Here is an 18339-nt window from a genome sequence, read left to right as displayed (position 1 = left end):
CAGTGTACCTCGGACAGATCTACTATCTAATAGCAATAGAACAGCCTATACCAGACCCCATTAGGTAGTTACTAGTTTTGCCCACACCAATAGAGTCCCACTCCCGATACTATATAGCTGAGATAGCTACCAGCTGAGACCACGAAAGACAACAGAGGAAGCACCAATACCAAAAGGTATGGACATCAGCCATACTAACCAATGCAGCCCACGAGAGGCCAAACCAAGCTGAGATTCTTAGCCCCCATTATTCAAAGACATTCCCACTGGTCTATCAATAGTCGCTGACGGAAAGATGGGCTAGAGGAATCCCCAATTGATGATACAGGAAGGGGGAGGGCAAATGAACGAAAGTAGACAAACAAAAGGTAGTCTCCACTTATAACAGATGAGGCTGCCAACTACAATCTACAATCAAACTACCCCAATGCACAGACACCACAAGTGTCTGGCAGCCAATTATCATACACTACCTCAGGCAACCACAAGAGCCATACCAGTGGGTAACATTTTTTAAGTGTCAAAGCTATTCCCACCAAAGCAAGGAGGAACCACCTGACTCAACCGCTACAATGCCGCAAGCACAAAAACTCCAATGGAATAGTGATAAACATCGCAGGATTCTAACTGTAGAAATATACAGTAAGGAGGAGGAATACAGTGAGTACCACTCTGCTACCTGAGTGATAATGGGGTCAGTATATTCAGTTGAGATATAGAACGATCATTCAGTAAACCCATAGATGATTTATCTCCCAAGAACTAAGAACTTTATTAAAATGCAATAAAAAATATGAGCTGGGCCAAAAAACGACACAGGTGATCCCCCTAAACACAAAGTTCAATCCCCCTAATCGAACACAAAACATACAAGTAGACGATAGACAGAAAGCTGTAGACCTTTTACTGAAAGGGGCACATACATGACTGTGATGAAAAGCTCACAGCGCCAGCATCATGAGATAACCAGCAAACAACAAAACAGTACAAACAAGTAATCTGCAACACAATCACCAACACTGATAGACTTAACACCAAGGACCTCAGAAACTACTTAGCGAACTCACATATCTTCTGCAGAACCTAAGATAAAGAAGACCATTATAGATGTGAAAGGAATGCTACTGAGGTGGAGTAATAGCAAGAATGAGAAAAGTGCTTGGGACAAAGTGTGAAGACCCTATCCTCCTTGGCCCTACCAGCCTCCTTATATCATGCTCTTCTCACCCCTAGTCATGTGACCCAAGGTGGTCACATGGGTGAAACCAACTCATAACAGACTAGTTATATAACCAAAGTGATCACATGTAAAAAACCCATGACCTTATGGCAAGGTTATATGCAAAATCTCATAAACCAATCATTACACAATAAACAAGTCATATGGCTCCAAGTGGTAACATGAGTAAAGCCCATGATCTTGTAACAAAGCCATCTGTGAAATATAAATCATATGCACAAGGCATTCCCGCAAGGTATACCTACATGGTACACCTACCAGATACACATCCCATGACTCATAATCAAGTCATGTGCGAAGCATAATAAATCATAAGATAACAAGTCATATGACCCAAATGAGTCATATGCATGAAACAATAACATACCTATGACTTATAATTATGAGTAATGTGAAAACCTTTTCCTCACTAAGCCGTGTTTGTGACACTTCACTTCTGTTCCAGATGAATAGCCATAGTGCAAACCATATCTAACCTTGGGGGAAACCCCTGATCATCTTGCTCCTCATACCATTTAACAATAGCCGACTCCTCTGCTGGGGTCAGGTGCTGTTGTTCTTGGTGCAATATCACTTGGCTATCATGGGTTCCTGCGATCTGCTGATATAGTATTCACTTGTTGACTTCAAATGCTTCCACAGCTTTGGCCACAGTTATTGGATTATCAATCAACCTGAGGAACTTGTGTACTTGCTGGAGGCATTCATCATACTCCGAGACTTTGTGCTTGTTAACCCGACCCATCTCGTTCGCATTTTTTGAGTTTTGTTTATCTTTGCACACAGGAGCGGGGTTGCCTCCCATAGACACCCTGTCTCATATTACGCGAAAATGATGTGACACATCCCGGTCTTGTGTCACACCACCGCCTTTTACGTTACTTTGTTGTTCCAAACTTGTGGGACATCATTGTGATAAGTTTGAGGGGGGATGAGAAGCGTGGGTTCCTGTACTTCGGGATTTTTGTCCTTTCTGTAAGCGGGGGTTTGTTTATCAGTACAAGACCCCAGTTCCATACGCGAAATTTCCCCCAAAACCGGACTTCGGCCAGTTTATGTCACGATGAACTTGTCCTCGCGAGGTGGAATTGATATAGAACCGCATTTACCTAACCCACAGATCACCCCCCAAAGTGTGCCGTCAGTTTATGAGAGGCGGATAACCAATATGGAGCACTGATTTAGAACTGCACTGGGATGACCCTCTCGTTATCATGCAGTGGGGTCCGCCGTCAAACTGTGACAATTTTTCCTGCACTGGCGATTACGTAAGCCTAACGGGAAAACTCGGTCTGGTCCCGCCACGAACGAGCGTTCATCTTTATCATCACCAAGCATCACCCGGTTTCTGCTTGGCGGACACTAGTCCCAAATTCCAATGGACCAAAGTCCGGACTCTGATGCCGGTCGTGATATTCTATCCTTGGGTATATGAGTTCGGGAACGTTTTGTTGGGTTTTTGTGGTACAAATATATATTCTCACCCGGCAGGCAGGCCCGGGTCAAATTTGATCTCGGTGAAGGAGGGGAGAATAGCGGAATGGGGGGGGTGGTAAGGCTTATCCGCCCGGCATTGGAGGGATGGTATAGGAAAAGGCTCTCGCAGCACCCTACTCTCGAGCCCCCCTATTTCTTACAAGATGTCAATCTACCAGTAATTCTCTATGGTTATTCCGTGAATATGGATGGTGCGTCATGTCCCGTCCCGCACAGAACGAGACCTATCGGTGTACAGAGTCCCTATATTGGACTTGCTATTATAAAAACCATTGTTCAAGCAATCCATGCGAATGCAATGACGCATAACTCCATACAGTATGTAACCCGATGGATAACACCACTTATACATACCTGGTCGCATAACTATAGTCCACCGGAGCAGCCGCAGTCTCATGTCAACTATAATGGCTAGGATATAATAACTCCCTAAAACGAACTATCACCAAAGATCACTGCGATGCAAGGATTTCCTCCGCCGCCCCCCCCCCCACAGTGTGCCGAATTCCGGGAATGCAGTGGGTTCCTGAGTCCGAAAAAGGGGAAAGAAGTTGCGGATCAAGAAGCGGCATAGCTACTTACCCAGCAGGGATGGGGAAACTCAAGCGGTTTGAATGGTGCATGACTTGGTATAGAAAGAAATAGCCTCGAGGGGGGTACTGCATGTAGATCAACGCCGACATGACCGCTGAACCTCGCCACCAAGAAAAAACGTAGGTTTTTGTAACCGGTGCTCCCGGGCGTGCGTGACGTATGGATCTTCAAGGGGGAGGGGTGGGGTTACTCTACTTCTCGAGATCGGTAAACGGGCACGATGTATCACCGTAGTCTAGCTTTTTGAACGGATACTTACCTGTGAGATTACATGCAGAAATGGGGCTCTAGGAAGCGAAGTTGGAGGGGGAGAGTAGGGTGGGAGGAGGATATCGTGAAATGGAATGCTATATTACCCGGTGCTACACACCCACTCTCGACACGCCACTTTTGTCACTTTATATAATATTATCCTCTCCTCTTAACCCCCCTCTTCTGTATTCAATCACCCCATCCATTCATCACCGTCAGTCCGTTTAGCCCTCCGACATCGAGAAAATGGCAAAGACCTGGCTGATAACTGGCGCATCCTCCGGCATCGGGCGAGAAATCTCCCTTGCAGCCCTTGCGCGCGGCGACACAGTCATCGCCACTAGTCGAACCCCAACGCGACTCGCCGACCTCTCCACACGAGGAGCCACAACCCTAAAACTAGACCTGACCTCCCCCCACTCCGAACTCGCATCGGTCGTAGCGCAAGCCCTAGCCCAGCACGAGAACATAGACATACTAGTAAATGTAGCAGGCTACCTTCTCGAAGGTGCGGTGGAGGAGACAGATGAGGGGGAGACGGACCGCCTATACAAGACCAACCTCTTCGGTCCCATGAACCTCGCGCGGGCACTCCTCCCGCACTTTCGCGCTCGCAGCAGCGGCGTCATCGCCAACGTCGCTGGCATAGGCGCCCTCAGGGGCGCGGCCGCCGCAGGGTACTTTTGCGGGAGCAAGGCGGCACTCAGGGTCGTTACCGAGGCCCTCAGGGCCGAAGTGGCGGCGTTCGGGATCGAGGTTTGCTGCGTCATGCTGGGGCATTTCAGGACCGCGTTCCTGGAGCATGGGCATCGGCTCGTAGCACAGGAGCGGATTGAGGAGTATGAGGGTGTGCTTGGCGGGATCAGGAGGGGGTTCAGCGCTTTTCACGGACACCAGCCAGGGGATCCGGTCAAGGCTTCCGCCGTTATTGTCCGGGTCTTGGCTGGGGACGCGGGACTTGGGGGGGTGCCCGGAGTGTTGCCTGTTGGGGGGGATGTGTTTGAGAAGATGGGGGAGGTTGAGGGCTTGAGAGAGGTGGCAGGGTATACGAATTACCAGGGGGAGGAGGGGCATTGACGGTGGCGTACGAGTATCATAGTTTTGCAATTTAGGAAAAATTGAATCTTGGCAGCCGGCTTTGTTGAGGACTTGTCGTTGAATAATCATGAAAACTGTAAATAATTGAGAATCGTCTCATTCACAGGTGCTGTAAGACGTCCAGAATTTCCTCCTTTGGATTGGGGCAGAAAGGAAACAGAATATTCCCCCGGAGTCCCCGGTTGGGACGGCTAAAAAGGGAAACACAACAACATTTACGTTATCACACTCGAGCAACTCTTCCCACACATGTAGGAATACCGTAGCACGAATCGCAAAATGCCATAGTGAATAGTAATAATCCCAAAAGCGGTAACAACCCCACCGATCCCCTTCCTCCCTCGCTAATCTACTCGAGCGAACTGGCACGACACCACACAACTACACAACCACACACAACTCGGACATAATCATTAGAGTTCCCATTTCCCATCGGCCACACACACCAACCACACCTACAGTACGGCTCGCAGAGCATTTTCCAGAAAAGTAGGAGATCCAGCTTGAACCCTTTTCGCGAAGCGGCGTTAACAGAAAATAACTACCGTGCCCGATCGACAAAAACAACACCCCCGCCGCCGTGGCCCCCCCCACTCGGCTAACTACTACCGAACACGTTTTTTTCCCCCTCGCCCCTTTGGGAGGGTTATGTGACGTACGGATATCAGTGCCCGTGGAGGAAAGTTTTACTCGGGTCCGTGGGTGGGGGCTTTTTTTCTCCTCTCCTTCCCCCCACACGCGGAGGCAAGCTGAAGCACTTGTACAGTACAGTACATTATCGGTACATTACTGCGCAGCTTTAGCACTGTACTCGTACTGTACATGCCCACACCACAGTGATGGATAGAGGCAACCTTGGTGGGGTACCGTAATTTCACTGGGTTGTAGGAATCGTTGTGGATGAGTTTTTACCATTTTGAGACGACGCAGCCGGTGTCGGTTCTCTCCCTCCCCTCCCTCACATTTCATTTTAAGGTTTTTGGTGCCTTCTTACGAGTATGAGTGGGGGTGGAAGTTTATACGGGGGATTTATCTATACGGTGGGATTTTAATGCGGAGAGCAAAGTTTCAAACTGTGCTGTACTCTATAGCACTTTAGCCCCATGTACAGTACTCGTACAGTATCATACAGTACTCTACAGTGATGAGCGGTTTTTGTAATTTTTCCTCTTTCACCAGCAATTGAACAGCAAAAATTCAAGCGCGCTTACCGCTACGAAAGAGACATAATCGAAAGAAGGGGAGGGAGTTGGAGAGAAACACAAAACGCCCTATCGCGAAATACTGGTGGATGGCTTCGCCCACATTGGTTGGAGATTTGCGTTTTTTTCATTCTTCATTCTTTCTAGAATCTCTGCAGTTGATAGCGTAAGCGCGGTACAGTACACTACAGTGCTGTACTCGTACAGTTATTGCCTGTCTGAATGGGTGATAGCTGGTGTCGGGAGATGAGGGGGTGTGTGTTCTACAGAAGGTTGTTTAAGCTTTCTTTTCTTTTCTTTTTCTTGTGAAGACATGGGGGCTTGCTTTGCTTGGGAACTTGTTCCGAAAGGATAGGCGGGGAAGGCAGTGATCGTCATGATATTGTTATAGGGTTCGGAAACCGGTGGAAGGTCGGAGTTTTTATGGACTTTCTTAACATTGCTGATTGGCTCACTTACACCCGAATCCGCCATCGGATGAGCTGCTGAGTAAGATAGACAAAATGCAGTGGAGATTCTCCTCTCTCTCTCTCTTTTTACATGACAATAACTTATTCTTCATATACCGCATGATTCAAAACTGCACAAACACTGGTGTTGAACCTCGACAGATTACAGAGACTCTTTTTCTTTTTTTTTTTTTGGAAACCCCCCCCCCGTTTTCCTAAAGTGCTCCAAGAGGAAGATGGGTATTTAGGCGTTGAGGCCCGGATGCGAGACAGAAATAACGAAAACCGTGACAGTTGGCGTAAGGTTACTATTCTTTATCCATACCAAAGGATTGAAATACTGGGACATCTCCCGGTGGGTTTAGTGACTACCGAGGAGTCGTGTGTATCAGCTTTGTGTTCGGGGAAGAGGCTTTGGGAGGGGCCAATGCTTACGTAAGCTTCTGAACAGCCTCGTGGTTAGGAATGTCCCCGTCCTTGAAGTAAAAATCCGTGACTCGAGTGCCCTCCGACCACCACGCCGTCTGCCAGCCATCGGTGCCCACGGAAAAGAAGGTATCGCCGGGGCCAAGTCTGAGAACCTCTCCCGACGGAACGGTGATCAGTCCTACCTGACATTAGTATAACCCACGCTGGTCGAAACGCACTGGGCTTACAAACCAGCGCCGGCGCTCATGAGGACCAAGCTAGGTTCCGGTGCCGGATGGGGCGGCATAAAAAACCCCTCGTGAAAGTCGTATTGGTAAGCCGCGTCGAAGGCACCCCATCCTACAAGACTCGCGCCCTCGATCCCACCCACTGCTGGCACAACGTTATCGATTTCCCAGCATTGCAGGATGTTGGTCGCCTTCCCTTTGGAGTCGAGTTCCTGCGTGATTGCTGGGAGCGTCATCTTGTGGGGGTCTTTGCTCGTTGGACAGCGGAGTTCGTAGTCTCGGGAGGTATAGTCCGCTTCGCGGAGGTGGTGGTGGGGGGAACCTTGGTACATGAAGGAGGGGGAGTGATGCACGAGCACGGCTGTGGCGCCGGATGCCAAGAGTGTGAGAAGGGGGGTGATCTTCATTTTGGGGTTAGGGTTATAGGGGTCTTGAATTGGGGAGCGAATTTTGATAGTAAGAGTGTTAGATGTGAGGGTTAATCAAGGATCAGTTGAGGAAGAGAGGTTGGTGTCTAAGCGGTGGTAGTGCTACGAGTGGTAGCGGCAATGAAGACCCAGGAGTTAGTGATGATGCCTTCCAACTAGGCCGTTATGGGGGTCTTTATATCTCTTCCACGACCGCTCCCACGCTCCCCGATCCCCCTCTAGAAAACACGCAAACTATCTTGAGCCAAGCTACTGGGTACACCAAGGCATACAGAGTGGAATAACAGGAAACTCCATCATCTCCGTCTTTCGTCTTGAATCTCTGCGCTTCCTATCACTAGATACATCAAAGGCCTACAACCGATAGGAGTCGACGTCATAACTCCTGCCGGCTCACCGATCCGCACGCTCACTTTGGGAGACGCGAGGTCGGGACTGGCAGACATCCGCTCTTAACTGGGTAGGTTGAAGAGGGTAGTTTGGAAATGACTGACACAATGCAGGCGGACCAACAAGCCAACCGAGCTGCTCTGCCCCGCTCGCGTGCATATGTTTAGCGGTATCGGTATGGGATGGGTGGGGCGTAACCCTGTTTCCCATACACGAACTGCTGTTTTCGAACGCATTTTCTCACGGGGGTCGGGGGGGGAGGAGCTTCGACATGGTGCGCGGGTTGGGGGTTGCCGTACTGCCGTATTTTGTGTTGCTTCATGGGACGGTTATCGAATGGGCAGGACCTGTGTGTGCCTGTGACCTTTTTCCACTTGGTGAACTTGCTCTTCATTAACTTGCTTTCTTGATGGAGTTGGAAATCTTACGGAGATTATTGTGGGGTGGGGATAGCGGAATTACGGTCACTAGGGGGGCGTGTTGGTGAGAGGAAATTAAACTTTGACGGGGATTATACAGTGCTCCGGTGAGGGAGCTGCGCAAGTGGGAGGATGTGTGCAGCAGGGCCGTTCGGGAGTCAAAGAAAAACTCCGTTTCGCCGAGAATTTTATCTGGTGATAATGCGCTCCCGGGGGGATTCGGACTTCCGAATGATATAATTGAGGAATTGGGAAAGTGGCGAGAGAGGTTGAAGCGATTTAGGTTCTTGTGTTGATTGCTTAGTATGGTTGCTGGTGGGGTAGCGATGGACTGTCCAGTGAACCTTGTCAATTGAACCACGTTAGTTATATTGATTGTCGGTAGGGAGTGCAGTGCTGCCGAGAGTGAGTGCGGTCAGGTGTGGTTGCGATTGAAGACTTTCTGAGGGGTTTGTATTGCAACTTCGCTACCCACCTAAAAAAGAAGGCTGGAGTGGATAGTGGACTATTACCATTACATCTCCAATCGCATAAATTTCCTATCCAACCGGTGTATCAGCTACCGTAGCAAAGTATCTCCAGCAGAAATCAATAACGTCGCCATCAAAAGACCCTTTTCACCCACCTTGAGATGTGCCGGACAGATCCGAACAGGTGTCTGCGGACCCTTTCTTCATAACATCACCGTCCCAATCACCGGTAAATTAAGCGCCACTGGGTGGTAGGGTGGTAGAGTGGTTGGTGTATGGAGAAGAGGAAGGTCCCAGGAATTATTACCAATCGTCGATCCCTTACCAGCCACCATAGATGAAAAGCCCCTTTTCCGTGGCGCATCGACATGGAGCGTAAGTGAAGATGACACCAGTGTCATGGTGTCAGGGCATCAGGTGTGGGTGGGGGGCACCAGTGGGTATAGTACGATATCGGGGGGGGCCCAAACCGAGAATGTTTATCGGTCTTGATAATATGGAGTTGTCATCCGGTCCGGACCTAGGACCCACGTCAATTCACTGCCAAGACTTCCGAGACTGAAAAGTCAGGTCAGCACCACACCATTCTGCCCTCGAGTAAAAGTACCGAGCATCAATGGTTAGATTGGGATCGGCGGGATCGCATGTCTACCGCGTTGAATGCCTGGTTTGTTGTTGGTTGAGATTAACGAGCGGAAGCGTTCTTCATTGTACTCGTACTGTACGACCTACGAGTACCGCACATTACGAGGCATTGACAACCAGGTACAGTACCGTACTGTACCTGTAGACAAATTTAAAATTTAACAAGGCGCAGCTTTTTTATATTCTGTTGACAAGCAATATCGCCTGTTTCCTACAAGCTGAATCAACTGGTTCAACCTACAACAGGGTTTAGTTGTTATAATCTATCTCGCTGAACGCTCCATAATGTATCATACCGTGGTTAGACTTGGCACCGGCTTGGCAGTCGTGGCTCACCAATTGACTAGATCCCCGGAATTTGGGTTAGCGCTGGTCGAATGGTGTGCCAAGCATTTCCAACCGATCGGCGGGCCCAAGCCGCTCCCGCTACTGTACCGGGTTACTCGGATTTTCCAATCTATCCCCCATCGCGACCACCTGGCTCTGGCTTCGGCACGCGAGGCCCGGTAAAATAATATTGCAGCGTTCCGCATTGCAGACAGGCACAGGCACAGTGCCGCTGTCGCTCCCCTACAATCGTTTGGCGAATTTTCCAAGAATCCCTCGCACTTCGACTCCCGGAGATTGGGGCTCTGCTACGGTACGCAGGGATAGAGACAAATCATGACATGTTGGATTCTGGGAGAAGTCTCGTGTGTGGGGAAGAATAGCTTTCCCGGTAGGATGCTGTGCCAGGTTTACTCTATCCAATCACTACACACCATGGCTTGAGCTGACGTCGCGGACACAGTAGTGTTCGAACATCTTTCCCCAACACGCTGCCGATCGTGACAATGTTTAGGAATTGCCCACTCAGGTTTCTTAGGCCCGAATCACACAAGTCTAGCCACCTCGGAATGTCTGCTGAGCCTAGCGACAGACCATAGGAGAGAGGCAGCGATGAGAGTACAAACCACACATTTAGCATGGTCTGGTCTCCCTAGCCAATTTCCTCCCCCCCTCCACTACCGCTCACCATCATCGGTGGGGGCAAAGGGGACAATATGGCGTGAAAAAGAAAAAGAAGCTTTTACCGTTTCTTCCGTCTCACGGGCCGAATGCCGTTCGAGTACATGGAATCGTTATATAAAGAAGCGTGTTTCTCTTGACTTCCCTATTCCCATCATCCTTCCTATCCTCCACACTTCAAACACATCCGTTAATACGCCGGCCACTTCCTACAAATGGCTTTTCAAAACTTTGTCAAAACGCTCGCTGCGTTGGGCGCCCTCTATGGGGTTAATGTTGCCGCACTCCCGACCTCGAACTGCGTGAGTTTCCTTTTCTGATAGTTTCTTTTGCCGGCTTCGGTGCTGATGCTGACGACGGCGATGATGATTTGCAGTGCTCTCTCTTGGAAGCTTCCCTCCCTGCTAGGATCATCAGCATTGGAACTGCCAATTACACTACGGTGAATCATGATTATTGGTGTATGTTGGCCGCATTCCGGGGTTACATCTTGATTCTCTGACTTGGCGAATATAGCATCCACTACCGTCCTTTCTCCCGGTTGCATCTTCTCCCCAACTAGTCCGCAGGAAGTGGCCCAGGCTGTGAAACTCTTCACTGACAACCAATGCAAGTTCGCTGTCCGGGGAGGAGGCCATTCTGCCGTTCCCGGTGCGGCCAACACCAACGACGGCGTTCTCATCGTCACCGAAGGCCTCAACGAGCATACCCTCACCAACGAAAACTCCGCCTGGATCGGTGCCGGAAACACCTGGGGTCCCCTCTACGAGTTCCTAGGACCTTACCACAAAGCCGTCGTCGCCGGCCGTTACTACCCCGTTGGGACTGGATTGCTCCTGGGTGCCGGTCTGTCCTTCTTCGGAAACGAGCTTGGACTCGCCATCGATAATGTCAAGACTTACGAAGTCGTCTTGTACAATGGCACCATTGTTCATGCGAGTGCTGCCTCTCATCCAGATCTTCACCGTGCTCTTAAGGGTGGTGGTGACAACTTTGGTGTCATCACCAGGTACGAGCTCATGACCAATAACCTTCCTGACTGGATTTGGGGTGGTATGGTTTACTATAACCAGTCCCAGCTCTCCCTTGTGGAGGACGTCGTCTACGACTACCATGTCGACAAGGCGGTCCACGATGTGAAGACCCACGTTCTCCCGCAATACGGCTTCAACGGGACCACCAATGAGACCAGTAACTTCTCCCCCATATTTTACAACGGTGCCCTAAATTCTACCCCCGCTGCTCTCCAACCCTGGCTCGATGCTCAGCCATATAAAAACACCATGCGCCAGGCCCAGATGGTCGACCTCGCGCGTGAATTCAACGCCGGGTTCGGGTATGGACTTGTGCAGGTGCAGAGGACTTTCACTATCTACGCGGATAAGCAGTTCTTCCACGACGTGTGGTATCAATTCCAGGTCTGGCTTCAGGGATACAAACACATTCCCGGCTTCTACGGGCTACACTGTAATATGCCCGTCACCCCTAATGCCGTTCAGGAGGGTATTCTCAAGGGCAGAAATGTTCTTGGGATGGAAGGTGCTGGAGACCGGACTTTGTCGAGTATTGCACCCCCGCCTCCCCCTCTTTTCTGCTCCTCTCTTGGGCTGGTACTAATGTTTGACAGTCTTGTACTTTGGTTTGACTTTCGATAACCTCTCCGACACTGGAGCTGTCTTCCCAGCCTTTGCTAATTTCGTCGAGTCGATGATCCACCTCGCTGAACAGCGCGGTGTTCGCCACCCATACATGTAAGTACCTTGCCTCCCACACCACTATTTCCTCTGCTAATATCCCACTCCATCGCAGCATGTGGTCCTACGCTGGCCATGACCAAAAGGTCATCGAAAGCTACGGCGAGGACAACAATGAGTTCCTCCGCCGCGTCAAGGAGGATTATGACCCCGCTGGCACCTTTACGAACTTGGTCACGGGAGGATTCAAGCTTCCCGCTGCTGGATATTAGAGTTAGATCTCCTTTATAGACTGGTTGTAGTGGATTTTGGGTTGGGGTTGCTTATGGGGTGCATGTGCAGAGCTTTCTTCAGTGTTTCCGTTCTCGAAGGATTAGCAGTGGGTTAGCTGCTATGACTTTGATGATTACCCATTTCTTTCCATTTTTTCTTTCCGTCATCGGGATTTTTGGGTGTTTGCTCGGGGGGGAGGGGGGGCAGCAGGGTTGTTGAATTGGTCATTATCTAAATTAAACCAACCGCGTTCCCAGTTTGTTTCATCGGTGATTGCAGTGCCTCTTTTTGTTCCTTTCTCCTGTCACTCGGTAAACCATTGTCGCTCGAGCACGGGGTTGCAACTACAGTGAAATCTCCTCCAGCTCTTTATGAAACTGGATCTCTTGGGAGTGGCTGGCGACGGAAGATAGGGAATAGGTTTGGCAGAGAGGGAATGATATGGATTGAAGATAGGGGGGTTTTCACAATAAGAGTATTTGGTAAGGGCCTAAAGGTCGAAACATGTTTGGATTACTTTTCTACCTTAATTCAGACACATTCTCCGGGGAAAGATAACGCGAAGAGTTTGTTTCACTCCAACAAATCCTAGAATTTAGGGGCATTCACGGCCCAGAAAGGGGAAATAATAGAAGGCTAACTAGATCTTAGAAGGGAAAAGCTCATTGAACAAAGCCCCATCTTCGAACAAGGGACAGAAATAGCGGGGTCCTGGAAATATGGGAAGGTAGAGTTAACGGAGGCTTCACCCTACGTTCTGTACATACTCTGTGTAGGCCGGAATCACGGGCTCTCACTCATCGTTATCAGTACCCGTAGTCTTGTGGGTCAAAGCTAGTAGGTCTGAGATGGGGAACCGAAGGGAGGTTGAAGACCTGTGAGAAACGAGAGCGGTGGGAATGTAGACGGAGTTGACTGGGAGAAAGCAATGATTCCCCTTCTCAGACTTTCTGTTGTGCTTGTGATCGCAGTACATACGCCAAGGAGAGGTACCGATATACGGCTATCGGAGGAGCAATTTGCCGTGCTTAATATATTTCCGTCACTTTGAAGCAATATCTTAAACGCGGACTATAGTGCGGTTACTTTGCCTTATTTACCGAAAATCGGGGATGCCTTACCACTTACTTTAGACAAAGAGTGCTAGGAAACCGGCCTAAACTAGTGATTCTCTGACGGTGTGATATCACGACTGGGGGTTAGTGCATCCGGGTTTCGGTGGGGGGGAGGTATAAAAGGGCTCCGGAAATACAACTGACTCTAACGGAACAAGCTATTACGTCAAAGCATGACCTAGTGATATCTCATGTCCCCTCGCAACCCCTAGGGCCCTGGTCCTGTACTGAGTGGGGGAAAAGGGAAAAACAAACTAAACTGAATCCCACGTATATCTATCTATCCATGAAATATCCGGTCCCCATAAAAATGAAGTAAAGAAACCCTCTTAAACACCAAAGTAAAAAATATGAAATAAGAATTAAAAATAGTTGGAAGGTCAGTGGGCGAAAAGAGGTGCTGAAGGTTTGTTTAAATTTCCGAGGAGGGATATCAAGGGTTTCTCCACGCTAGCAATTGTTCAGGAATGTGCTATTGGTTCTTCATTAGAGTTGGAGGCAGAGGGCATAATCGCTCCGGCCTGAATCCTAGAGTATATCTAGGAAATATCTTTAACGGTGATCATGTTTAATGTGGCTTAGGAAAAATAGAGAAGAAAAAGTCCGCGATGAGGATGCTTGGAACACGGGGAATTATCCGGGTAGGATGGAGGGTTACTCTATTATTCTCTCTTTAGCCATGTCTACAGTGTTCCCATATATCACTCTAAGTGCTATTATACTAGCCTCTGGAAATACTTTGGTAGACCATTCTCCGCAGAGTTCGGCAAGACAAATTACGACAAATGTTAACGATAAGCCCAGGGGTGTATTCGGCGGTGGCTACCGAAGAGGATATCGCTGCCACTACCAGGGAACTCACTTGTCAACGAGGGAAGGGATGTGAACATTATGGATATGGCTGTATATTGCACGGTTTCATACATAATATCCTGTATAAAAATCATTTCCGCATAACCAAGGGTTACCCGGCTGACCACCGCAGAGGAAGAGCAGACACTGGGGCAGCATAGGTGTTTCCTTTCGAGCAACAGGATTTGAGGCCTCACATTTCTTAGGAAGTAGAGAACGGTACAGATGGGGCTCACTCGTGAGACATATCGTGTTGTGGAGTCATTGCCAAAGGGAAGATTCCATTCTTTGCTCGCGGAGACTAGGTCATAATGACGAGATAACATTATCGGTGTTCAAATTCGGATAGGTCGACACTCAATTGGGGATAGCGGTGCAAGATTCCAGACAAATCGTGAACTCAGTTCCTCAAAATATGAATGGCTACCCTCGTCTGGCCAAGCCAGGACTGGCCTATTTAATGAGCCATTCCACGGAGTTTGTTTGCTTCCACCGTCACCAACCCTCGAAGTTTGTTTGCTACAATATTCGCACAAAGTTTGTTTGCTTCAACCTTCACCGAACCTAAAGCCCATCAGATTAATTCAATATTCCGATATCTTTATTCATCTCAGCACTTTTCTCTCCTTCATAACTCCTTATTTGACTTTTTGAGTCTTTCCTCTTTCCTACGTTGGACCGGTGATTTGGTTTCTTGACCTTGTCATCAACGATGGCGGAATACTGTGTTTCTCTCAAGTCCTGCATGGGAAAAAAATCTAAAGCCCGGGTCGGTACTGCTGTTGCTACCCATAAACCATCAACCTCGGCACCGCCGCCTACTGCGGGGGGTTCGGGTAGCGATGAGTCCCAATATAAAGTGGCTGTGAAGTTTGCCGATATACAAGGGGATCATAATAGTCCTTTCTATTCCGTGAAAAGATTTGAAGACCTAGGACTGTAAGTATAAATCTGCCTCATCCCCCCATAATTGGCGGGGTGTTTGCACTTTGGAATTTATTTGTGTTTGCTTGCTCCCGGTTATTGTTCCTATTTATATTCCCGCGCGGTGCTGACAATTTGCATTATTATATTGCAGTTCGAAGGAGATTCTTGAGGGCATTTATTTCATGAACTTTAAGAAGCCGTCAAAGATCCAAGAGCGAGCACTTCCGCTCCTCTTATCTGACCCCCCAAAAATATGATTGGCCAATCACAATCTGGGACCGGGAAAACCGCGGCGTTCGTTTTGTCCATGTTGGCTCGTGTTGACATGTCGGTTAATGATGTTCAAGCTCTCTGTTTGGCACCAACTCGCGAACTCGCCAGACAAATTCTGAGCGTTGTTCAAACAATGGGTCAATTTACCAACATCAAAACTCAGTTGGCTATCCCGAATATGGTCCCACGTGGTCAGCGGATCGATGCACATATTGTTGTTGGGACACCTGGTCCGGTCCTTGACTTGATTCGTCGAAAGGAATTGGCCGTAGAATATCTTAAGGTTCTTGTACTCGATGAGGCAGATAATATGCTTGATCTACAAGGACTTGGAGAACAGTGTCTCAGTGTGAAACGGTTAGATCCCACCTTTTTATGCATTATAAGAACTAACTGGTCATGAAGGGCTAATATCTTCTTCATCTAGGAATATACCCTCCAACACCTAGATCGCCTTATTCTCAGCAACCTTTCCTCACCAGGTTGTTAAATACGCCAACAGATTTGCTCCAAATGCAAATCAGATCTCCTTAAAGCATGAAGAGCTTACCCAGGAGGGGATAAAGCAGCTCTGTATGGTCGGTGACAGCCAAGTGGACAAATATCGGAAATTGATTGACCTCTATCATATTTTGACGATTGGGTCTTCAGTCATATTCGTGCAGGTAATGGAACTAAGGATAACCACATTTCGTAGTTGTGAAAGCTGATCTGTTGGGGTAGAAACGCGACACAGCATACGAGATTCAGAGGCGAATGGAAGCGGATGGGCACAAGGTTGCTACCCTCCACAGTGCAGAGGAAGGCCCGGATCGGGACAAGGTCGTCCGTGCTTTCCGTTCTGGAAAATCCAAAGTCCTAATCGCTACCGATTTGTTGGCGCGCGGCATCGATGTGGCCACCGTCTCGATGGTGGTCAATTACAGCCTCCCTCTCCGTAACAACCGCCGGTTGGACCCGGTCACGTATTTTCACCGTATCGGACGCACTGGGCGATTCGGACGTGTGGGTGTGGCGATCACGTTCGCTCATGACAAGCAGAGCCTGAGCGAGGTGGGGGAGATATCAAATCACTTTGGTGTCTGTATTACCCGGGTTCCGACCCATGACATTGAAGTATGTTCCTTCTAGATATCTGGAACTTGGTTCGCAATACTAATCCATTGATGGTAGGAGGTTGAGACGATAGTTAATAGTGTTCTTAAGAACCGGGAAGTTGGTGGGACGAAGCGGTAATGGAGAGGTATGTACATTCCACATTTCAATAACTTGGTTAGCATTACTAATTGATTGTCAGTAGGAGGTTGAGGTAATAGTCAACAGTGTTCCCAAGAACAAGAAGGTTTGTGGAAGGAAGCGGTGATGGAGAGGTATGTTCCTTCCACATTTCTAGAACCTGATTTACAATACTGAGTTATGATTCCTAGAATCATGATAGAATCGTGGTGGAAGTTTTGCAGGAGTTAATAGTAATGTGGATTAATCCTTAATGGGTACTGGTTGAGAGGAGTTTATATGAATTGACAAGTGTTGAGAGAGTGTGCGGAATCATTGATCAGATTCGTGTGCGCAGCCAAATGTTACCATTTGGATAACCTCCATCAGTAAACCTTACCCGGGAGGAAAGTAGCGGCATATCTCCATGTAAGATGTCAAACCAAAGGGGTTTGCACACTTACACCCGTAGTTAATTCCCTCATTACAATCCAGTGGTTTGGGTATCACTTGAGCAATTGTGAGGGGCATTACTTCCCACCACCAACACCTTCTTTGTATGTAATAGAAAAAAAGACCTAGAACGACTAAACAGGGATAAAGTGGCATATTCATTCTAAATTTCTGCAACTAGGTTCACAATACTCATTGACTGTTGGTAGGGGGTTAAAGAAATCTTCAATGAAGTTGCCGCGCTTGGGAGAGCTGTTGCGGCAAATTCTCGGTGGGTTTTTGGGTGCGGCAGGAGATGAGAAAATATAATATCATACAATCTGGCTATCTACGATGGCCGAAAGTTAGGCGGTAGTGTAGTATGATATTGCTGAGGGTCTTCAGCATAACCAAAGTTTTGAAGTTTTGCATTCACGTCGTTTTGTTCCCATTAACATTTTTTTAAGTTTCTTATAAATGGATCTGAAAACCCCATGTTTTCCTCTGATACATATATACAGGACTCATTTGGGTCAAAAGATTTCTGCCGATTCCCGTTTCGCCCAAAAACCTTCAACATTCACCGTCCTTCGACGCCTTTCAGAATATATCGTATCATATGCGATGTAGAAACTGAATATCACCGGGAAACCGGATGGCTCAAAGGCTGAGTCAGCACACGATGAAACCGTGAAAATAGATAACACCTATTGTATACAGATACAACAACTCATCAGTATCCTTTGGACAACCAAATATGGCTCGGATAAAGCCCAGAAAGCTGTCAAAATGCGAGCGGGAGGAGCGTATCGGGACAGCCTTGGTGAAAAGACAGGAGGTAGGAACACCATGGGGGACACTATAGCTTGAGTATGGGATTGCTGGGTTGACGCTGCACGATCGCTGCAGGGGATCTAAGAATCGGTGTGATGCTGATGTTCATCAACAAAAACTGCTCCCAATGGAGGAAAAGATTTTGGAAGAATGGTGTAAACGTCTAGATGATTGGGGTTATCTGCCCAGAATGGATCACTAGTGTGGCATGGCCACCACCTTAGCAGAGCAGCGAGCCGAGTGAGAGCGGGGTCTCGAACTAGCAGTTCTTGGAAAGCATGGGATGACGAGGTTTCTGGACCGCCATCCGGAGGTAGTAGCAAAGTTTAATACACAAATCGATTGGCAAAGAGTCTTCGTCAACGATCCTGCCACC

At 48.4% G+C, this 18339-nt stretch overlaps 6 protein-coding genes; all 6 read left to right on the top strand.

The window, feature by feature from the left end:
* Nucleotides 1–3793: 3793 nt before the first annotated feature.
* On the top strand, nucleotides 3794–4731 carry GSTUM_00002858001 (uncharacterized protein). XM_002836574.2 has 1 exon: nucleotides 3794–4731. The coding sequence occupies exon 1, from the start codon at nucleotides 3830–3832 to the stop codon at nucleotides 4658–4660; it is 831 nt and encodes a 276-aa protein (XP_002836620.1). The 5' UTR covers nucleotides 3794–3829; the 3' UTR covers nucleotides 4661–4731.
* A 1767-nt stretch (nucleotides 4732–6498) lies between these two features.
* GSTUM_00002857001 (uncharacterized protein) lies at nucleotides 6499–8600 on the top strand. XM_052355723.1 has 2 exons: nucleotides 6499–6631; nucleotides 6784–8600. The coding sequence occupies exon 2, from the start codon at nucleotides 7966–7968 to the stop codon at nucleotides 8167–8169; it is 204 nt and encodes a 67-aa protein (XP_052211696.1). The 5' UTR covers nucleotides 6499–6631; nucleotides 6784–7965; the 3' UTR covers nucleotides 8170–8600.
* Nucleotides 8601–10563: 1963 nt separating this feature from the next.
* Nucleotides 10564–12314, top strand: GSTUM_00002855001 (uncharacterized protein; the record flags this gene model as incomplete). The annotated part of the gene is made up of 5 exons (XM_002836572.1): nucleotides 10564–10650; nucleotides 10725–10809; nucleotides 10865–11911; nucleotides 11976–12099; nucleotides 12158–12314. The coding sequence occupies 5 exons, from the start codon at nucleotides 10564–10566 to the stop codon at nucleotides 12312–12314; spliced, it is 1500 nt and encodes a 499-aa protein (XP_002836618.1).
* A 2680-nt stretch (nucleotides 12315–14994) lies between these two features.
* GSTUM_00002854001 (uncharacterized protein) lies at nucleotides 14995–15466 on the top strand (the record flags this gene model as incomplete). Its single annotated transcript, XM_002836571.1, has 2 exons — nucleotides 14995–15221; nucleotides 15361–15466. 2 exons carry the CDS (start codon nucleotides 14995–14997, stop codon nucleotides 15464–15466), a joined length of 333 nt encoding a protein of 110 aa, XP_002836617.1.
* A 68-nt stretch (nucleotides 15467–15534) lies between these two features.
* On the top strand, nucleotides 15535–15931 carry GSTUM_00002853001 (uncharacterized protein; the record flags this gene model as incomplete). The annotated part of the gene is made up of 2 exons (XM_002836570.1): nucleotides 15535–15839; nucleotides 15910–15931. 2 exons carry the CDS (start codon nucleotides 15535–15537, stop codon nucleotides 15929–15931), a joined length of 327 nt encoding a protein of 108 aa, XP_002836616.1.
* A 126-nt stretch (nucleotides 15932–16057) lies between these two features.
* Nucleotides 16058–16613, top strand: GSTUM_00002852001 (uncharacterized protein; the record flags this gene model as incomplete). Its single annotated transcript, XM_002836569.1, has 2 exons — nucleotides 16058–16147; nucleotides 16206–16613. The coding sequence occupies 2 exons, from the start codon at nucleotides 16058–16060 to the stop codon at nucleotides 16611–16613; spliced, it is 498 nt and encodes a 165-aa protein (XP_002836615.1).
* Nucleotides 16614–18339: the final 1726 nt, after the last annotated feature.

The sequence above is a fragment of the Tuber melanosporum genome (genome assembly GCF_000151645.1).
Source record: "Tuber melanosporum whole genome shotgun sequence assembly, scaffold_150, strain Mel28".
NCBI lineage: Eukaryota > Fungi > Ascomycota > Pezizomycetes > Pezizales > Tuberaceae > Tuber > Tuber melanosporum.
The sequence above is the reverse complement of the archived record's forward strand: the minus strand, read 5'-3'. Positions and strand labels throughout refer to the sequence as shown.

What these genes read in the sequence shown, in the direction of transcription:
- GSTUM_00002858001 (XM_002836574.2), top strand. Translation starts at nt 3,830, where the DNA reads ATGGCAAAGACCTGGCTGATAACTGGCGCATCCTCCGGCATCGGGCGA.
- GSTUM_00002857001 (XM_052355723.1), top strand. Translation starts at nt 7,966, where the DNA reads ATGTTTAGCGGTATCGGTATGGGATGGGTGGGGCGTAACCCTGTTTCC.